Below are 20762 nucleotides of genomic sequence, written 5' to 3' on the forward strand. Positions count from 1 at the left end.
AATGATTTAGGTTATTGACAAGCTAAAATGCAATTAGTTTTTTTTTGCTAATAACCAGAAGATGGAAGATAGGACGCATGTGGGGTGGCATAAAGCCTACTAATGTCCACTTTTTTGCTGTTAAGAATTTGTTGGCATGTCCATCTGAAATGTGTTTAGAGAACTGTTTTTATTGGCAGTGACTGTCACTTAAGATGCCACTGAAGAAGTGGATCTTGGAAAATAATTGTTTTCCGAATGTGAGAGAAATAGGATAAGTGAAGAGTTGAGAAAGTTTTACTTGGGCTTTGTAAGAAGATGCATTCTGTTCTATCCGTTCATTATCAGCAACCAGTTCAATCTGTCAATTTGGTGCTTTATGTGAACTTTTCCAATGGCAGCCAGCACAGCCTTTTTTTCCCTTTGTATATAAATGTCTAAATCTGTCAAAGTCTGCCTTCAGGCTGGCTTCTCATCCATATGCTGCAGAACACTGAAAGAACGGGAATGCAGCTCTTCCTTATAGACAGAAGTATTTTACTGTGCTCTGGAATGCTGGATGTGGAAGCTTATTAGCAGTTTTTGCAATTTCTTTGTAGTTTATTATTACTCAGTGTGAAACTTCACCTGGGTCTATGCAAACAAGATTGTATTTACCTTAGTAGGGTAGTGTCATGCCTGAACAGCAATGGCTAATGATAAATAGCATCTTATAAAAAGTTCATCTAAGCACTTGAACCTTTCCTCTGTAAAGCAAACAGTCACTGGGACACCTTATGTCTAATTCTGTTATAGTATGCTCTTACATATAAACTAAGCATTTTTTTTCTCCACGGTGCTGCAGCGGTTCAGCAGTCTGAGCCAAACTAACCATGACAGCTCTTTGTAGGTGCAGAAATCAGATGTCAGGATTCTTGGAAGTGTCTAGGTGCCCTAATAGTGATATTTGAACTCTAGATTGGTGCTGGTGTGAGCTGTGTAAGACTAGAGGTCAGCTAGTTCTCTAAAATAAGTTTGCCACTATTGTATTAGAAATTTATGTTAAAGTATTTCTGCTTTCTATAGCTATGTATATTCTGAGAATCTACTAGGATTTTAGTTTTAAGGGAAATATTTTGGGCGAAAACAATAAATGTTATGGTATGTGAAAACTTCCTTTCCTGTGAAATGGAGTTCATGCATTTCTCTTTTCTTCTTATTCCTCTGAATTCACTGCATCATACCTTTTGCCACTATGCTCTAGAGACTTGATGATTTTGAGGCACTAAGAAAAATCAATCCATCAGTGTATATGCTCAAAACCTGCAATATGTTACCAGGAAAGCTACTTGCAATTAATACAAGTAACTAAAGTCCAATGATTAGATTATTTTTCTCTCTGAGATGGGAAGTGCCCTTTTTGGTCTTCTGACTTTCTGATAATCAAAGCAACCTGCTGGTTTCTTGATGAATCCATAGTAATAATCACAGAATTGTAAGGGTTGGAAGGGACCTTAAGAGATCAAGTCCATAATCGTGAACTGTTATTTGGTTCTTATTGGCTTGATGCAAGAACACTGGTTTTGTCTTCGCTGGGGCATTGCCAACATCCAAAAAACCCTAATCCTTACTTGTAATTCAGTTAGTATATTCAATGGAGCTTTTGTTACAGGCAGAATGGAGTCTTAATCCAAGTTTTTTCCATCAGTTGTAGGAAAACCGGAAAAATAACTTCATCTTACCCCAGTAACAGATGCAGTTTCCAGGAGATCCTTTTCTCTTGTTCTGCTACTTACTGTCTGTATCCCTGTCCTGCCAGTGTTTCAGTCTTGATTGGTTTGATCTCAGCTCACGTGCATCTTACATTTGCTTCAAAGCTGTCAAGGCAAGTTTAGGGTGCCTGCCAGCAGGAGTACCACATGTGTCTCTCGAGGAAGTGGCTGCTACCTTCCCTGAAATTCACCTTGATTGTTTACACCTTACCTTTTTCCTGTGTGAGCCTTTGTGGTGATAACCAAGGCTGCTAATTTGTATGTTGTTTGGAGCCAGCAGTATGATGTCATCATACCCCTTCAATCGGACTTAAGCAGGGAGCTGACCCAGCAGCCTGGTCCTAGAGGACAAAGGGGAATTAAGTAGCCAGAGCTTCCATGAATGAACACTTCTTGTATTTCAGAAGTACTTGGGCGTAGCTAAGACATCTATGGCACAGAACTGAAAAGTTTTGAAGGCAATATTTGCCTGTGCTGGCTCCCAGCTATGCTTTGTCCTCGCAGAACTGGCCTTTTTACTTGGCGTTTGTGCTCTTGCGTGAAGCTGGGCAGCCTTTCTTTGGCAGAGATTCAGTGTCTTCAGATGTGACACTTTAAAACTATACTGGATCCTTAATGTTCAGTTCTCAGGGGAACAGTGTGATTTGACTGTATGAAATTTCATTTCTCCTCTGGGCTGCTCATTAATGCTTTTTCCTCTCTTTGTGGGGTGCTGTGGCTGTTTATGCTGAAGTGAGATTTTTCTTGGCACAAGCTGACAGACAAACGTAAGAAACAGCATTTAGAAACTGCCACTTTTGACTCTCTTCCCAGCTAGGAACTGCACTGGTTTTATGAATGGGGAGAAAAATCCTCAGAGCACGTTATCCCAGCCTTGGTGTTTCTGGCTAGGCTGGATAAGGGTTTAGAAACCTCTCTGTGGAGTCCGTAAGTCAGATGGGGAATATGAAGCAATAAGCTACCAGTTTAAGAGACCCGGAAAGATTGAGTTTCTCCCTACCAAGCCCACTACCATATCCTTTCAAAGTACATAAAAGAATATTAGTGACTGGACTGGTACATTTGTGGTACCTTGAGATTGAGAAGGAAGAGCTTTGTAGAGCACTGAATCCAGACTTTGTTTTGGCTTCACGGAAAGGATCACCTTGTGTTTGTTAAACTACCGATAGTGAAGTTCTCAGTACACTGCCTGCTGTTCTGTCAGTGGTGCTCTGATGCTCTCTTCAATGCACCTCTCCCAGTGAACCTCTTACGTATCAGTTCTTGTACACCACACACTTCGTGGAAGACCACTTTTTGATAATGTAACTTCCTGATTATGTTTGGGATAGTGCAAGCCACTGTGTCTGGTTAGGGTTGTGTCTCCCTTGAGTGTCAATTTGTATCTCATTTGCGTTCTTGCTTGTTTTAAGGCTGCCTAGTAATTTTGAGATAACTGGAGACAATAATACAAAGCATGATAAAACCACATGTGTAGTGACATGTGGTGAAAAACAGATCTATGCTGCTTTTTGGTTTTTTGGGGGGTTTTAAAATTGCAAACTGCTGTTTACTCCAGTTTAAAATGTTGCCAGGGCTTTAGACAGTCTCTTGTCATTGTAGCACGCTCATGTCTTCACTGGACACAGTTGTTACACTGTAAGAGATTTGAACTTTTGTGTGTGTGTTTGCTGTAGGATTTCCAGCCCCTGGCTGTGAGCTGGCAAGGAGGGGGTTGTCCTTAATTTGAAAACACTTTATGCATAAAAACATTGCTCGTAATCAGATACAGTGAATGCTTACTATGTCGTACTACTGTTTTATACCTTAATTTTTCCTTCAGGTAAATGTAACATTTCTCTCCAGGCTAGAAATGCTAGCAACAAAATAGCATTGGGGATAATAGCAGGTTTTGGAGTGAATATCCTAAATTTGGTTAGATTACTGTGAATACAGAACATTAACCTTGAGTACAGTTCTGGGTTTTGCCCTGATTTTAAAAATTGACACAGAAAATACATGTTCAAAATGAATTCTGGTGTAAAGTGCTGCAACTGTCTGGCTTGTTTTATTCTCTCTGAAAGTAATCTGATGTGCTGGGTCCCATCCACAGATGGCATGCTGCTTTTCAGGAGCCATTGCTCTCAACCTAAGTACTGGTTTTCAGGACCCGACTTGTCTCTGGCTGAACGTACTTGCTGGACGGTCCCTCTATTTCACTTTGTCAGCTTCTTTACAGCACGAATGCCGTGGCTCTTTGAGGAGCAGTGTGCTTTGTATTGGCAGGGTGAAGGAGGTTGGAAAATGGAGGAGTGCTGTAGAAAGCCTTGGAGGTACAGTGTAGGCAGATGCGCTTCATACATGCGGGGAGAGGTGGCTCAGTGAGTGAGGAAAGTGTCTGCCAAAACAAATTCCGCATGTGCTGTGGCTTCATGTTGTCTGGTTACACTTGACTTCTAGCAGCCTGAAAGATTTTGGGGTCTTTCAGAGAGGGGGTGAAAACCTTTCTTTATATAGTTTCAGTTGTTCCTGGTATAAGTCAGAAAATCTCTTGGAATGTGAAGTGAAATGTACGAGAGTCATGTTGTCTTCTGCTATGCAGTTGGTTGCTGCAGTGTGTAATGGTGCTGTGCTTGGGAGTTTTCCCATCTGTTGCAGAGGGGATGGTACATGGGTGAAGCTGTTGAACCAGCGTGGGTCTGGGCAGAATTAAGAAAAAAGGAATTGAGATGTTTTGCAATTTTTTTCATGCAATGTATCTTGCTCTAAGTGCTGGACAAATGAAACCAAACCTATAGCAATATGTCTAGAGAGAAACTAAGTGCATAAGAGAATTTTCCCACCTGTGGTCAGTTGTGAGTAACAAGGCTTTGTGGAGCCTCCTGTAGTGCTGGGCTGAGCCCAGGTCCAGCTGGGGCGGAAATGTGGAGCCTCCTATGTACGATATGAGAGAGGGAGTGAATGGCACACTGGTGATGCTTAGGGGGCAGGCCACAGCCTCATCGTGCTCCTTGGTAGAAACGTGGGGTGTACAGGACACCCCCTTTAGGTACACATCTACCCTTCACAAGCAGCAATGTACATAATCAGTAGGAACTCTAGCAGTCTCCCGTGAGGAGAGGGGCTGGGTTTACTATGTAACCTGAAGATGTTTTCTGAAGAGGTGAGATCTGTGCTGGGCGTATGAAGTTATCTTTCCAATTACAGCTTTCTTGCCTGCATTTGTCCTGTTCCTAACACTAGTACAGGGTTTAGCTTCTGTCTCAGCCTGGCTGATTTTGTTTGTGCTTTTTTCTATCCTGTACTTCAGATTTTTATTGCCTTCCTTCTTGCAGTACTTAAGCATTCAGTGACATGTTAAACAATGATTGCTGTATTCCACATGAGGGTTTTGTGTAGTTTAAATGCAGAAACTGCCTGACTCAAACTAGTCTTTCTGAACTCATCTATAATTATATACCTCCTGGACATTAATTTTTACCATCATTTTCCAATAGATTATTTTACTGTAGATGAAATAAACATATAAATGCATATCCCTGAAATGGGTGACCTCATGTTGTAATCAGGGGGCACTTTTACATCTTCCTGCACTTACTACAGGAGCGTGCCTGTGTGTTAATGCCCTTACCTTTCCTTTGGGACCTGACCAGTCCTTAGATTCTTGTAGGCAGTAACAGGAACAATTGAGCAGCGGCTGCTTCAAAAGCAGAATTACAATGCCAGCTTGATTTACATTGCTATCTTGTCATTCCATTTTAAAAAATATAGTTGTATTTTGCCAGATGTAAGTAATCTTTGATACTCTTCCAAAATATATGTATATCGCCAGACTTCATCAGTCCCAGGCTGTGTTCTTCTGACTGTCATCTCCAGTTGATAAATTCTGGACTTAGTTTTCTGGGTTTTTTGTTTGAGACAAAAAAGGAAATGAATAAAACCTGTTTCTCAACACATACTGTAATTATGGATGTTAGTCATGATTTTGAATAGCGTTTGTGTTCACAGCACAGTTCTGGGGTGGGATAACATCGTTCTCTGAAACTCGTGTCTCTTCCTGAACAGAGCTTTGGATATATTCTACTTGAACATAACTTGCAATGATTTTCTGTGTATGTTGTTGAAAATTACAAATAATATAAAGAATTATATCAAGGGAAACTAACAGCAAGTGCAAACCCATCTGAGTTGTGTTATATTGACATGTATATTTGCAGTTTAAAAATCCCTATAAGTGTCTGGAACACTTGATTTGAAAGGGAATGCTTTATTTCACCTGTATTTTGATAAGGAAAAGTAGCTTTAGAAGTTGTAAAATATTCAGTGCATCAGGAACCTGTTGCCTGACTAGATAAGCTAACTGCTTGGAGGAATAGCCTAAAGCGTTTTACACGAAGACTTTTCAGTTAATTGCTCCGAGGATGTTTGCACATCACAACAGAACTGCAAAATATGGTTCTCATTTATGTATTTATCCACTGTTGCTAGGGTCACATGTATTAAAAGCAGCTTTTTTGTTGAATAATGCCTTGAGGTTTTGGGTTTTTTTTTTTTTTACATCTTCATTGTTAGTCCCTGAAGTTGTTCAGGCATTTGCAGTCTGCAGGTTGCCTGCTTTGTACGTGCTGGCTATTGAAAATTAGAGCAGAGCTGTGGCTCAGGTATGGGAACTGCTGCTGGAGGGAGCAAAGCTGAAAGGGCTTTCAGGTACTACAGCTAAATGCAGATGTAAGGAAGCTTGTCTCTAAGGTGGCAAGAAAGATTTTTAGAACAGATGTGTCTCCTCTTCAGAAGGAAATTGGGCTGCCATGCTCGTGGCAAACCTAGAGGGGTTCTCAGCTTTGAACCGTGTGGAACAACAGAGTATTGATTGGGCTGGAGGGAAGCTTGCTTGGTTCAAGCAAAGACCATGGTGGGAAAGTGTGTCCAACTTCTGACATCCACTGTGCATTTGTTAGACAACAAAAAGGCTTGAGGAGGAAAAAAACTGAGGCTAACTCTCAGGTGATAACTATTATTTCTGGGTGATAACTCTTATTCCTGCCTGTTTTGGAATATATCCCCAAGCTTTAGGCAAGTAATGTAATTGTGTGACCACAGGTTGGAAAATGTGTAAGTCAGGCTGGATGGATGTACCTATTTGCAGAGTAGTCACTGGGAATAATGAAGAACTTTAATTTCAGACATATCAGGCAACTTTTCTGACACTTTGATTTTTATGTTGATTATTTTCTTCAGAGAAAAATACTCACTTTTCTAACCTAAATGATGCCATGATTCTATGATTTTTCAAAGATTAGATTTATCTTTCTTTTATTTTTTGGCATCACCAATATACCGTTGTCTTCTCATGCTGTTACCCAGTATAACAAAGGAAAACTTGTTTGAATCATATTCATGCCAAAGCATTTCAAATACTGCAATATGCATTACTGGTAATGCATTTCATTGTAAGTGCAGTTCTGCCTCCTTAGTCATTTAACATATTAGAAAAAAATACTTGGCAACCAGAAGTTTGCAGAATGCTTTTGGGGAGAACCTGAACACGTGTGGTTGTAATGTGAAAGTGCTACTGCTGATCAATAAAGAGTGATAGGCAATAGGCTGTGTGTATCAGAGCTTTTCTGAAAGCTGTTTTGGGGGAATGTGGGAGAAGAATCGTCTTTTCATTAAATAGCTAGCACCACGATTGCATTGTTTATTTTTATAATTACCTAAGCATGTCTGAGAAACTTGATCTTGCCAGAAGAGGCAATATATAATACTTAAATCCTTGTATAAACCACTAATATGTAGTGACTGGTGTGGTTTTGCCTCTCTTCTTTTTTTTTAAACTTCCCCCCTCAATAAATGAGCACAGAATTGTCCATTTTAAGAGAACACCAGAAAAGCATTGCTTTTTTGTACTTATATTGACTTTTCATATCTTCTCTGTCTTGATGTAAAAGGACCTAGTTGGGAGGGGTGGGAGGGAATAGCTGATGACATATTGTTTCTAACGTGCATGCTGATGAGGAGAAATGGTCAAACTACAACTATGTGCTGAGCTAGCACAGAAAACAGGAATAGCTGTACAAACCCATTTGTTTCCCAGGAGAGATTTTCTGCGTGACTAGGAGACCAAGGACAGACCTTGAGGAGATTGTCTGAAAAGACCCAGGAATGGGTAATTGAGCGAAAAGATCCAATTCAGCAGGGGGTGGGAGCAGGGACACAGGTGAGCTGTTCTCCCATGCACTGTCATCTGGTGAGTTTACTGTCTCCCAGCACATACATGCTTTTTGCCTGCTCAGTGAACGGCTTTGTGGTTGTTCTTTCGATGAGTTTTTAGCATGGTTTAAAGTCATACTCAGTCCTGCTGGTGGTCTGTCTGGTGCCTCTCTCCTTGCCCGCCTTCTGGTAATTTTTGAAGCTTCTGCTCGTGTTCAAGCATGCTTGGAAAAAGGATACTGGTCTCAGTATCAACTCCTGAAGAGCAATGAAGTTCCTGAAGGAAACTTTAGGTTGGTCCAGAGGGATGATGTTAAATGCTCTGACTGAAGGACTTGAGCGCGTTCGATGTTAGACATGGATGAATTAGGTGCTGTGGTGAGCACAGCACAAACGTTTACTGAAGCTTGCTGTGATCTGGAAGGCAGAATAGGAAACCCAGTTTGACTGATGTTGGCACTTGGAAAGCGACTCGTTTATATTATTTAGCTGAAATAGTAGAAATACGATCAAAAGATTTACTTACACAGACATTCATTTGAAGTTATTGTCAGAAGCTGGGAAAAGTTTCTGCTGAAGGCCGTAAGAGCGGTTTCTTTCATTGCTGGGCTTGAGCAGATGTGTTTCAGAAAAAAGTTCTGATGAAATCTTTTTGTTGCAGAGATTGATTGCACTAGTGATACGATGCCAAGGTAGCTGAATCCTGAACATCTGGCAAGGTGTTCAACCTGAGCTTGTCGAAAGCTTCCTACAAGGCAAATGAGGTTATATATGAGCAACTTCACACAGATGATTGTGCTCTTATTAAAATACAATGCAGAACACCTCAGATTAATCATAAGTTTGCTGAGGCAAAGAAAAAGAATTCTTCATCACTTCCAAGATGAAGAAGCCTAAGGAATGTGCTATGCCTGTTGCTACCTGAGAGAGAGAATGGAGGAACGCTTATAAGCAGGCTGGAACTCATTGCTGGGGCTGGCTTACCTCTTGTTAGTTTTTCTCTATGCCCTGATTAACTGAGATGTTTATTTCAAGATCCAGAAACAAAATGCTGTATATGGCAGACTCTTCAAAACAGCTCTGTACAGAACAGCAGGGCAAAACGTGTTTTACCAGGTCTGCTAGGCATGAGGAAAATACTGGGACTACAAACCTGGGAGGGGAAGAAAAATCCTGTTGGGATATGTGCGTGCAGAAAAGAAGATGCCAATCAGTCCTTTAACTGCACAAAGTGGTGGTTCTGGTTTTTTGTTGTGGTGCTGTGTTGATCTTTGGTTTGAGTTTTTTTAATATAAGTCTGATAGTGAAAGGAAAAAAAGGGTATAGTGAAGTAATAGATATCAACATTGAGGACATGCTCAAGAAGAGGTCATTGTTTGCTTCAGTGTTTCAGAATAGTTATAAATATTTAGGTTCATCCATAAAACATGTTACAAAGTAGCATTTTATTGGTGTTTATATGATTTTAAAGGTCACACTCAGGGAGATTAGCGGCAGGAGGAGGCTTTTGCTAAGTGTTTTACATGTTCACTGTGAAGGGTTGACCTTGGCTGCCTGCTGGGTGCCCACCCAGCTGTGCTCTCACTCCCTTTTCAACAGGCCAGGGAGCTAAAACATGATGAAGTCTCTGTAGGCCAAGAAAGACAGGGAGGTCTCTCACCAACTACCACTATGGGTAAATCAGACTCAATTTAGGGATAATGAATTTTTTGCTAGCTGACAATAGCCTGCCATAGGCTGGGCACAGAGATAACATTGCAGGTTACCCACTCTTTATGTGGAAGAACGGTCTTTGCCATCACTTCTTGTGCCTGCTTAGTGTGTTGGCAAACCCCCTTCCTCTCCCTGAAGTCTTATCTTGCCCAGAAGTCAGAGCTGTGGTTCAGCAGCAGGGCTTCTGTTCAGCAGGGTACATGTCCAAAAGCTTAAGTAATGTGTTCAGCATATGCTTATGTACTTCCCCCAGAAAATATGGATTTGAGCACATGCTTTTCTAGATTAGTATTATGAACACTCAAAAATAGAAACTCTGTATGGTGACTTAATCCATCATGAGTGAAAGCTGACTGCGTGGCAGGCAGCCTCAAATATTTGCTACTCTAGTTCAGTGTAGCCATTAGTTTTTCCTTTTTGGGGGGGGTTGCTATTATACTGTTCTGCAACAGAAACAAAGCACTTAAATGTGTTTGGGGAGACTATGCTAATATGGAAAAACTCATCCACCTGATTTTTGTTGCCCAACAAATGATTACTTCACTGATTTATTTTTTTGCATAAGATGCTGCTAGCACTTTATTGTGTTAACAACCTGCTCACCTGCCATTCTCACTTGTGTAATGATACTTTGCAGATAAACACAGAGCAGCTGGCAAAGCCTTTCTCACATTGCTTGTTTTTCTTATGAATCCTCATCACCCGTTGCCAATGGATGTGTTCATCTGAGTCCCTTTTTATGCATGTGCAACACCAGTTTAGAACTGCATTGCCTTCTACAAGTGATGGATGTCGAGGGAATTTACCCCTTTTTTTTCTTAACAAATAGCACTTCAGGTATGTAGCAGATGAAAAAAAACCAACCCACCCCAACAGAACAACCCAAAACCAAACCAGCTAACCCCCAAAACAACTGTGTACTTGGAGTAGCAGAGTTTTTTATCATGAAAAATTAGTTAAATTTAAATGTTATCATCAGAAAAATCAGCTCCACTGTGTGTTAGTGAATGAGTGGTTCTTATTGTTATTTATTATCACTTAGAAATCAGTGAAAAACCACAAGAATCACAAGGTTGCAAGAGACCTTTGAAGATCGAGTCCAACCATTCCCATCCTATGCTAAACCATATCCCTAAGTACCTCATCTACCCTTTTTTTGAACACATCCAGGGAAGGTGACTCAACCCCCTCCCTGGGCAGCCTGTTCCAGGCCCTGACAACTCTTTCAGTGAAAATATTTTTTCTCGTATCCAATGTAAACCTGCCCTGGCACAGCTTCATGCCATTTCCCCTTGTCCCATCTCCTGTCACCTGGCTGAAGAGACCATCGCTCATCTCTCTACAACCTCCCTTCAGGTAGTTGTAGGTGGTGATAAGGTCTCCCCTCAGCCTCCTTTTCTCCAAGGACCTGCCTAAAGGAAGGATGTTAGTGCGTTTGCGTACATGGGAGGTGAAAAAATAGTGATATAACAACTTGCTGGTATCCTTTGCTATAGAAATACCTTGAATCTTTGGATCTAGTCATCCGTCAGTTAAGCTTACCAGTGGAAATGTGGCTACTGTAATTGGTTTTCTATTGGATAAGTTTTTTGTCACTGTAAGCCTGTTATTTTTTACACTGCCAATGATAAACTTGGGACTTTGCACCTAAATCCTATTACTTTTGAACAAACCACTTTTCCTTCTAAGTTATGTAAGTCTTAGTTAAGTTTAATTAGCTTAAAACTAGTTACATGTAATGTATTTTTAAAGCTTGACTGGCTACATTGCCTCATAACTGGCTGTATCTAAAATGCTTAGGACCTAATTCTGCTTTGTGGTGCCCAGAATGTGTGGTCGCCTTGTACCTGAGGTGTTTTCCAAAATGTTATCTGCTGTTTTCTGTACCCTGCAGAGTAGGAGTTCTTAACCTCTAGCTCTTTCAAATTCCCACCTCAAAGGGAATCTGCTTTCACTTGTGGAGTCCCTTTTCTGATTTCTGTGTATTGCTGTAATTGTTTGTATTTGGCACTGTCTGGTAACAGCTGGGTTTATTTCAGGGAGTGAAAAGTTTGAGGTTGATTCTCTTTCTCTGGGGCTGTGACAATGCACTTCTTTCTTGAAAATACAGCAGTCAGCAGATTTAGCCTGAGAAGAACTGGGCCCTCAGTAATAGAGACATTTATACCATCCCTTCGCTTCCAAAGGGGGAATCAAGGAAGCTACATAAATGACAGGCAGGTCCACTGATGTGAATGCCATGTCCTTTCTCCAAAACTTTTCACTTTGGCCATTGGAGTTGTAGCATCAGTTGTATTGGAGTAGAAATTGTTGAGCAGGCAGATGATGTTAGTTACTCTTCCCAGCTAAAGAAGAGTAGTGTCATGGGGCACCTGCAGCAATTGAAATAGCACACAAACTATTACCCAACGTTGTCCAGAGATTTTTTACAGAGAGAGTGGTGAGGTGCTGGACCAGGCTGCCCAGAGAGGTGGTGGATGCCCCACCCCTGGGGGTGTTCAAGGCCAGGTTGGATGGGGCCCTGGGCAACCTTGTGTAGCTCCAGGCTGGAGGTTGGTGGCCCTGCCTGTGGCAGGGTGTTGGAGCTCTGTGATCCTTGGGGTCCCTTCCAGCCCAGACCATTCTATGATTTGTTTGTACATGTAGCTGCTGAAAAGTGTAATAAAATATATGTAATTGTGTAAAAATAGTTTTTTTCTGTTCCCAAGTACTACTTGGGATGTTACCCCAAGGGAAGTAAGCTTACTTTGTTCCCTTGTCAAAAAAATCTGGTTTTACCACTAGCAAAATGTATGTGTCTAATGCTTTTCTGTAGCTTCTTTCCGTAGGGTCAGGGTTTCTGAGTGTGTGGGAGAGATGTAAATGCTTAGTGCTGGAAAAGTGCCATTGAACAGTGGAGCCTTTCATCTCGGGTCCATGGATTTTATTGTACGCAGAGTTGGGGTTTAACTGTTGTTCTGAAGCCTTTAGATCAGCAATTCAAAAGTGATGAATATTATTTTCCAGAGGATAACTGACAGGCATCAGAAGATAATTATCTCTGGCTGGGATCTTGCTCATCTGCGTGGTTCCCTTGCTTCAGTCTATTTGGCTCATTTGGGATGATGATGTCTGTGTCTGTCAGTGATGATGGTAAGGGCTCTGTTCCTGTTGCAATGTCAGTGGAAGAAAAAGCCTGAACGGTATCTTTACTTCCCTACAAAGGATCACAGAAGCCTGGGGGAAACATTCCGTTAAGTGTTCAAATTATGGGCTGCTGTCATTGATGTTTATAGGATGATGCATGTTTTATGTGTTAGTTGAAAAGCAGCGGTATAGGTACTTGAAAGCTGATGCTACAAATCATACAGAAGTCACTTGGAATTTTTTTCAAAAGGAGCAAATCTTCCCCTTAGTTCTGGAAATGTGATTTTAAAGATGATTCTTAAATTCCAAAATGACCAAACTGTTTGAGACTGATCTCTTGGCACCCTGGCTTCTCATTGCAGTATTAGTTTTCAGTCTAGCTGTTTGCTTCTGTCCTGTGTTGAGAAGCCTGAGTGACAATTTCTTTTCCAGTTAGGTGATGCTTTTAGTGACAGTTTCTGGTTTTGATACACCAGCTTGTTTACAAGATCTGGGAATAGCATCTTTTCATCTGATAACATCCAGTCTTACAGACCTGTCACCTAATAACCTGTAGCTAACAGGTCTCTTCAATTAAGATGCTTTCCTTTTAACAGTCTCTTATCGTCTTCTATAAATCCTGTTTGGAAAAATCACATCAGAATTCATTATGCAACAAACTGAACTAATCCTAGTACTATTAATTGGCAGGACTTCATGGGCAAAACCGACTGTAACCTGTTGAGTAGTTAATACGCTTTCATGTGGATGGCTTTATACAAACCCCGCGGGTGGCAGACAATTGTCTTCTGATTTTGATCTCTGACCTGATGAGTAGTACCTAATATAAACTAAAAATCATTAAAAGAGTAAGTCAGTGAGTGATCTTCCATAAAACAACATGAATGATCTGGTATTATATGACATGGCTAAATCATTTAAAAAAGTAACTGAGTGCTGATTGCTGTTACTGTACTGACTGGAGAGATAGCCAATGTGTATCCTCCAGATCGGGATAAGTAGTCATGCCCCATGTATGGAGTGATGACTTCAAATCTGTGGAGAATATGCTCCTGCACTATGGTAAATTTAGGTGCTGGCATCATAGCTGCAGAGAATATCCTGGATCCTTTGTTGGGTTTGAATGCTTTTGAATGTTAGGTGTGGAATATAAAGAAATGTTAGGCAGAAGGAGCGCAGACCTTACATAGAATGAGTCTCCTGCTGGGATAACTCATGGGAGGGTGTTGGGACAATAACAGGTTTAAAATAAAAATACCACCACACCTACCAAAACTCTCCCAAAACCAACCAACCAAAAATCTTCCCACAGCCCCCTAAAACCTCAAACCCTATCTGCAGCCTGCAGTGATGACATGGTAAAAGGTGCTGCTGCACTCTGGCTGCAGAAATCTGTGAAGTAATGCAAGTACTTGATGTTTTAGTGGAAAAAGGCAGAGCAAGAGCGGTATCTAGATCCTGAAGTCCAGCAAATTGAAACAAGAGATCAGATGCCTTAATTTGGGGGTAAATGTGATGAATTCCTGAAGCAAGTGGGAGGTTCCCTGCTAGGTGCTTTCGAATAAAGTCTTTCTATTAATTTGAGCAGCTGAGGATGGGAATTAGTAACTCTTATTCTGCCAAAGAACAAGGAGTCCGATGATATTTTAACCATATTTTGCGTAAACTGAAAGCAAATTTTGGCATGGAGCCTGGTGCTGTCTTTTATTTTCTGCTTCCAATTGAAGAAATGTAATTTAGAAAGTTTTGGCTATTTGCTTTAAATGGCCCCCTGCGCAGAGATTTAGAGGTTCATGCTGCTTTGGCTTGCTAGGGACCACATATGATTGACACAGTTAATCAAAGATCATGCTACTAATCTGTACCAAACATAACACAGTTGAGAGAACTCAATTAAAATATTTGTTCCTCAGCTTTGAAACATAAGCCACGTGGGAGCTAAGTATCTCAGCATTACTTGTTTTGCTTGAGACTGGTCTTAATCAATTGTCATATTTTGCTTTTGTGGTACAATTTAGATGCTTCTAAATCAGCAGTTGTACTTTGCTACAATTCCATACAGAAGCCCTGGCATCTTCGATCGACTTTGTCTAGAAAGTTTTGATATGTATAGATAAATGCTGATGGAAAATGTAAAAATCAGAAATAATACAAATTTTTTGGTGGGGCCAAGTGCTTAAACAAATGCTGTACTAAGGCCTACGTGTAAATGCAGAAACCTAGAACTGAAGTTTAGTAGTTCAATTATAGACTTTCCCTCTTATTATCATCAATTTCGTGTTCTGCTTGTTTCCCTGACTGTATATCACAAGCGTTATCCTTCTCCCTGGCACCTTTATACCAAGGCTATACTGAAGACATTTTTCAAGACTGTAAATTTTTGACAGCTTACACTTAGGCTACTGAAACTGCTGAATAAAAGGCAACACGGAAAGGATTGAGAGGAAGAAGCTTATGATAGAGAGGCTTTCCAATTCTGTAGAAAGTGTCTGTTTAAAGAAGAAAAAAGCCCAAGCACTTTCATTACTATATATCTACTGCCTGAAAAGACATCTCATCTCTGACTTGCCTCAGAATTTGAGTGGTGTGACCTGGTGATGTAGAAAGCTGCTGGGCAGTGTGACAGTTCAGAGTGATGTTAAAGATAGCCTTAAATTCATTATAGTAATGCTAAAAAAAGACATGTGGGAACAGGAGTTGGTGCCTCTACTTTCATGGAGGGCCATTGTAATCTCATTAAACTGCTGAGAACCAATTCAGCATGTAACACTGAGGACACATTTAGCATCATTTATACAGCAGTATATTTTTCTTTAAGACTTGCAGCAATAGAAATAGTTGTGGTAGTTAACTCTTTGATCCTGTCAAGTGTGGAGAATGTATACTGTTCTCTTCAAAAGGTGATAATATGCTGTTCTTCCTTTTCAGGGGCTATACAGCTGTGCAGGTTTAAATGTTGTATTAAAAGGCCTAAAAGGGTTTTTCTTCAGGCTGTGAATCTTGTGGAGGCTAAAATATGCAATTGAACCATGTGCTGTGACTTTATGTTGAACAACTTTTTGGAAGTATGAAGCAAAAATAACTGCTTTTTTCTCCCCTGAGTATTCCTGATGAGCGTTTATTGTGCTCTCCCCACTTCTGAACCTGCGTTGCTGTTGGCAGAAGTTTGCCACTGATGTTGCTGTGTGATCGCCAACAAGTCTCGTCTTCTGGGTGGGTGCTGCACAACTGGTGTGTGTGAAGCACGAGCTCCAGCTCCCCAGTATGCCTTCATCACCTCTATTAGTGCTTTAAACTAGTGGTTTGCTTAGCAGCAGCATTCATTCTTGCTGTTCTAATTTCAGTTTAGCTTTCATGTGGCAAAAAGTTCATCGTGATAATTCTGTTCGTTGCCACTTGGAAGACTTGTGGTGTAATCTTCCCTCTGTAACGCCTGGCTTAGTCATAGTATTTGCTTTATGAAGTTTTTACATCTGTTTGGCCCTGGGAAGGTATCTGGTCGATTCAGTATCTTCTTCCAGTCTGTGACTTGATTCTTGTGGTTTTGGAAGCAGGGACTCTGACCAGATGGCACCGTGCATCATGCTGCAGGCGTTACTGCATTGCTGGGTGGAGTTGGGAGATTTTGTTTGTTTTAACTTGGAAAGAAACTGTGTCTTGTTTTGCCTACAACTGAAGTGTGCTTTTGTTTACTGAACAGAACTTGTGATTCAGTTGTTTGCTCCAGCAGCGAATTGTGCCACAAGTAGTGAGAACATTGGTGTGTTCTTGGAGGTAGCCGAGTAGAGTTGTGTTTCTTACTTGAGAATTTTTTTTTAAATCTCAAGACCACTTTTTTCCATTCTGACAAGACAACCTATCTTGCTTACATGTAAAAAAAAATAAATTAGGAAGTCACAATAAGTGTAACTTACTAGCTGAGGTGGGTTTTTTATTTGCAAGAGTAATGTAATATCATGTATGTCTTTGTCTTGAATGCAGAGAACAGACCCGCAGCTTCTTGCTCAGTTCTACTACGCTGATGAGGAACTAAATCAAGTAGCAGCTGAACTAGACAGTTTGGATGGAAGAAAAGACCCCCAGAGATGTACGCTGCTAGTCAACCAGTTTCGCTCTTGTCAGGTATCAAAATGGCACCTTCCTGATTTCATTGACATTTTTGTGTATGTTACGTTTATTACATTGTGTCTTATTCTGTTAATTAGCTTTTATTGTCAAATCCCTTTGGTAGATATATGCTTTTCCTGAGTAAAGGGTGTATATTTTAAAATGCTACTCGTAAATCTACTACATCTTATTTAAAAGTGTGTTGATGCTTTCCCTTAAATGAGAACATATATTAAAGACTTTGGTTCCCTCACATACAATAAGTATACGGGATTTACTGGAAGGTGAGAAACACTGCAGAATTTCAGGCTGTCTAAAGCAGCCATGTCTTCTTGTAGATGCTCAGCTTTCCTAACTCATGAATGTGATTGCTTTTCATTAGTAAATGAACTATGTCAAGACAGCTGGTAACTGCTGATTTCTTGGAAAGGATATTATACGCTTCATATTAATAGTCTTGAAGATGAGGAACTACTGGGAACCCAGCAGAAGAGGGTTTTTATCTGTAAATTATTTCAAGAGGATGAATCTGTTCCTAAGGTAGTGTTGTATAACGTATTTTACCTGAAAAGAGATCCTGAGAGTATCCTATGTGAGACTTTAAGGGAGAAGAACTAGGAAGTGCAAAGACAAATTCATTTAAGTCTGGTGCTCTAATTTGGATGGTTTTGTGATTCAATTTAAGAACAATAAAGAAATTTAAAAACAACTGAGAAAATACAACTTCCCTTGGGATGTATGCCATTCTAGACCAAGTCTTTCGATAAAATTCAAGTTTTGACGTCGAAGCTACTTCTGTGGTGCACTTTGTATTTGCATGAATGCTTTGATACTTTCTCTCACAGTCACACCCAAGAAAAACACTTCAAACCAAAGTAGGCTGAAGTCCAGAATACACCGTCCTCAGGTGGTGGGATGGTTTCTGTGTGAAAAGCAAACACTTGCTGTCAACTCAGGAGAATTTTAAGTGGGAAGACCATACTAATAACAATTACTTTATTTCCACCAAGTAAAAATGGCAGTTAAGTATAGAGGATGTATTTTGATTCACTGTTTGCTAGAATTTCTTACTGTTACTAACAGTAAAATGTACCAAGCTTCATTAGGTGGAACAATTTTATCACTAATTGAGTTAAGATGAGGTTGAAGAGCAGTGCCCTGATCTTTGTAGCAAGTGTTCACATGAAGTTAGCTGAGTCTGAAAATAAGTCAGCTACTATGTGCTTGCTTGCAAGAAAATGAAATTTTACGTGATGTTTATTTGAGGAGCACTTACAAAGAAAGAGTTGACAGTCAATGTATTGTTATGTCAGAACCAATTTTAATACTTTTGTCGATTTTGAGTATCGTCAGTTTCTCACTGTACTGTCACTAGAGAAAAAAATCAAGTTTAAGGGTTTACCAGACTGGAAACTGAGTTTAGTAACAGTCAAAATTCAGTGACTTGGAGAGAATAAAATAAGGGCGAGAGTTATCCTCAAATGTCATTGACTTGAGACTTCTGTGCAATCTATTGGCTGTAACTAAATCACTTCTGTCAAATATTTATCTAACTTGTTCTTATAAACCTCCACTAATGGGCATTGTGCAAACTTTCTATCAAGTTCTCCAGGCTTTTTTTTTTTTTAAGGAAAGGTTTAGGAAAGGCTTTCTGGTAACAAGGATGGGTTGAATAATGTCATTGGTGCAAGATAACACAAGAAACAGGGTGATTATCCATAAGGTTAACAGTTGAGTCCCCATGTCCCTGCAGGTGTACAGACTTTCCAGTTTTTTGTAGTATAGGCAGACCAGAGGAGCTGTTCTGTTTGAATAGTGGCTTCTGAGTGTTTCACCTGTCGGAATACAAGAAATGAAGACTCCAACAGTTCCTTGGTCAGTTTGTCTGGCTTACTATATAGTGACTCATTACCTTGTGACTCTTAATACCTTCTGATGCCTGGTAATTTCTTCTTTTCATTTGTCAAACAGATTGCTGTTACTAAAACAATCTGTTGCTGAAGCTGAAAGAGAAGATGGGGATGGTCTTATTTTTTCATGTACCTATTTTTGTCATGTCTGATTTCAGAGTGCTGCAGAATAGGTCAGATCATTGTGAAATGTGATGTCAGAAATGGCTTTGCTAAGTAGGACTTAGATTGTTTTGCAGTACTTCGTGTGAAAGCAATGCTTTTTGGTTTTTGCTTTTAAGAATGTGTTGTGTAAATGCCAAACAAGAGAAGGAGCAGTATTTTAGTAAGCAGAATGTAGGATTTTGCTAATGAAATATTGTGTGGTAAGAGGAAAAATCAGTTTTAGCCAAAGGTGTGGTGGAGTGTGAGGAAGCTGGAGAATGAACAGCCACAGCCCTGGGGTCAATATCGTTGTAATGGAAAGTTGTATGTGTCAAAGTGGTATAATAGCTACATTGTGCAATACCTCTGATTTCTGCAACTACAGTCTCACAATTCTGAAACCCTTTCTATTAAGAAATGTACTTTTACTACTCTTCAGGCAATGCTTTTGAAAAGGAACTTGTGACTACAGACCATAGCTCAAAGTCTTTGCATGATTTCTTTTTTCCCTATTTTGCCCTTGTTTTCCTGTGTTTCCAGACTATTCCCATTTTTTTTCTACATAAAGTTTGCGGAGGGCTGGCCTTCCTATCAAATTTTAGTGTTTCCTAGGGTGACAAAGATATCTAAAATTCCTTGACCTTCTGCTTTTTCATCTGGTTTTGGAATTACTTATTTGTCCCTGGGTTGCTAATGTTTCAGATGGTGTACTGATAGTATCTCCTTAATTAGCAGGTGATGTTTTAAAATTGTTGTGTTTTTTTTTTCACTGTAGAAAAGGAATGTCTTGAAGTTGTTGGTCTTTCAGAAAAATCACACTAATTCTTACAAATTAGGATTCCTTTTAGGGAGATGTTATATTCTGTTTGATCTTAACCGTATCCAAAGAGCTAAGTTTTAGATCTTGGTGTACATTTTCAACTATTGGTACTATTATTAAAGAGTTCCAAGTTTGCTACAGTGTGTGAATGCAGACAGATAAAACCAAAATGTATCTCCTTAAAGGATATAATGCTCTATAGTGGATAAATGTAATTTTTTCTCTTGAAAAAAAGGCAGTATTAGTTAAGGTGGGCATAAAGTGTAGCACTGTGGTGTCCTGTCCCCATGGAAGTGCAGTGTTCTTAAGTCTTCAGGACTTTTGATGCTTCTGTAGTAAAGAACTGCAACTCTGACTGTTGTATTATGTTATTCTGCCTTAATGCTATTTGGTCATAAAAATCACACCCTTTGCAGTAAGTTAACTTTTCAAAAGTTCTAAAGAGCTTGCAACTTGGATTTCAAAGCTGAGACATGTGGTGTGCTGCTGAGTAGCATGTGTCTAGAGTATGAATGAAGGTCATGGTTTGTAAAGCTTCACTTTTCATTTTCCCCCCTATGTGATGTAACACGCTTTCCCACTTAGGGTAGCATGTTATAAAAAAAGACATCCCTCGTTTCGCTTTGCCTGTCAATGGCAGAATATTATAAGTACTTACCTACTACTACAGTATCTTGCATTTATTTTGTAGTTAATACCTATCTAGCAGCATAAAATGCTTCTTCCTCTACAGTTTGTGTTAAAATTAACAGTAACATAGGTGTGCAGGGATGCATGATGAAAAGCTGTGTAAGCTTTTCTTAAGAGAAAAAAGGAAGCTAGGATGTCATGCTTGATTTTGAACTTGATTGACAATAATAGAGGGAAAGTGCTTTTTTTCTGAAGAAAAACAGGTTTGTATCAGTGAATCTTGAGTAATATGCAGCACTGGTTCGTCTAACTGTTTTTTCATGCAATACAAACAGTTCATTGGAGTATTTTTTATGTAAGTGACATAAGGAGGTGTCCTTTTACGTGCTGCCC

General features: G+C 39.9%; 1 protein-coding gene across 1 annotated transcript in view; it reads left to right on the forward strand.

Annotated features, from left to right (window-relative positions):
* Nucleotides 1–20762, forward strand: part of ZFYVE28 (zinc finger FYVE-type containing 28) — a gene marked incomplete at both ends in the record, with an annotated part of 144106 nt that overhangs the window by 50989 nt on the left and 72355 nt on the right. Inside the window, one exon of the mRNA XM_084266891.1 lies at nt 16740–16880. Within this exon, the coding sequence (XP_084123017.1) occupies nt 16740–16880 (141 nt within the window). The remainder of the gene's footprint in view (nt 1–16739; nt 16881–20762) is intronic.

This window comes from Gallinula chloropus (genome assembly GCF_964237585.1).
Source record: "Gallinula chloropus genome assembly, chromosome: 7".
Classification (NCBI taxonomy): domain Eukaryota; kingdom Metazoa; phylum Chordata; class Aves; order Gruiformes; family Rallidae; genus Gallinula; species Gallinula chloropus.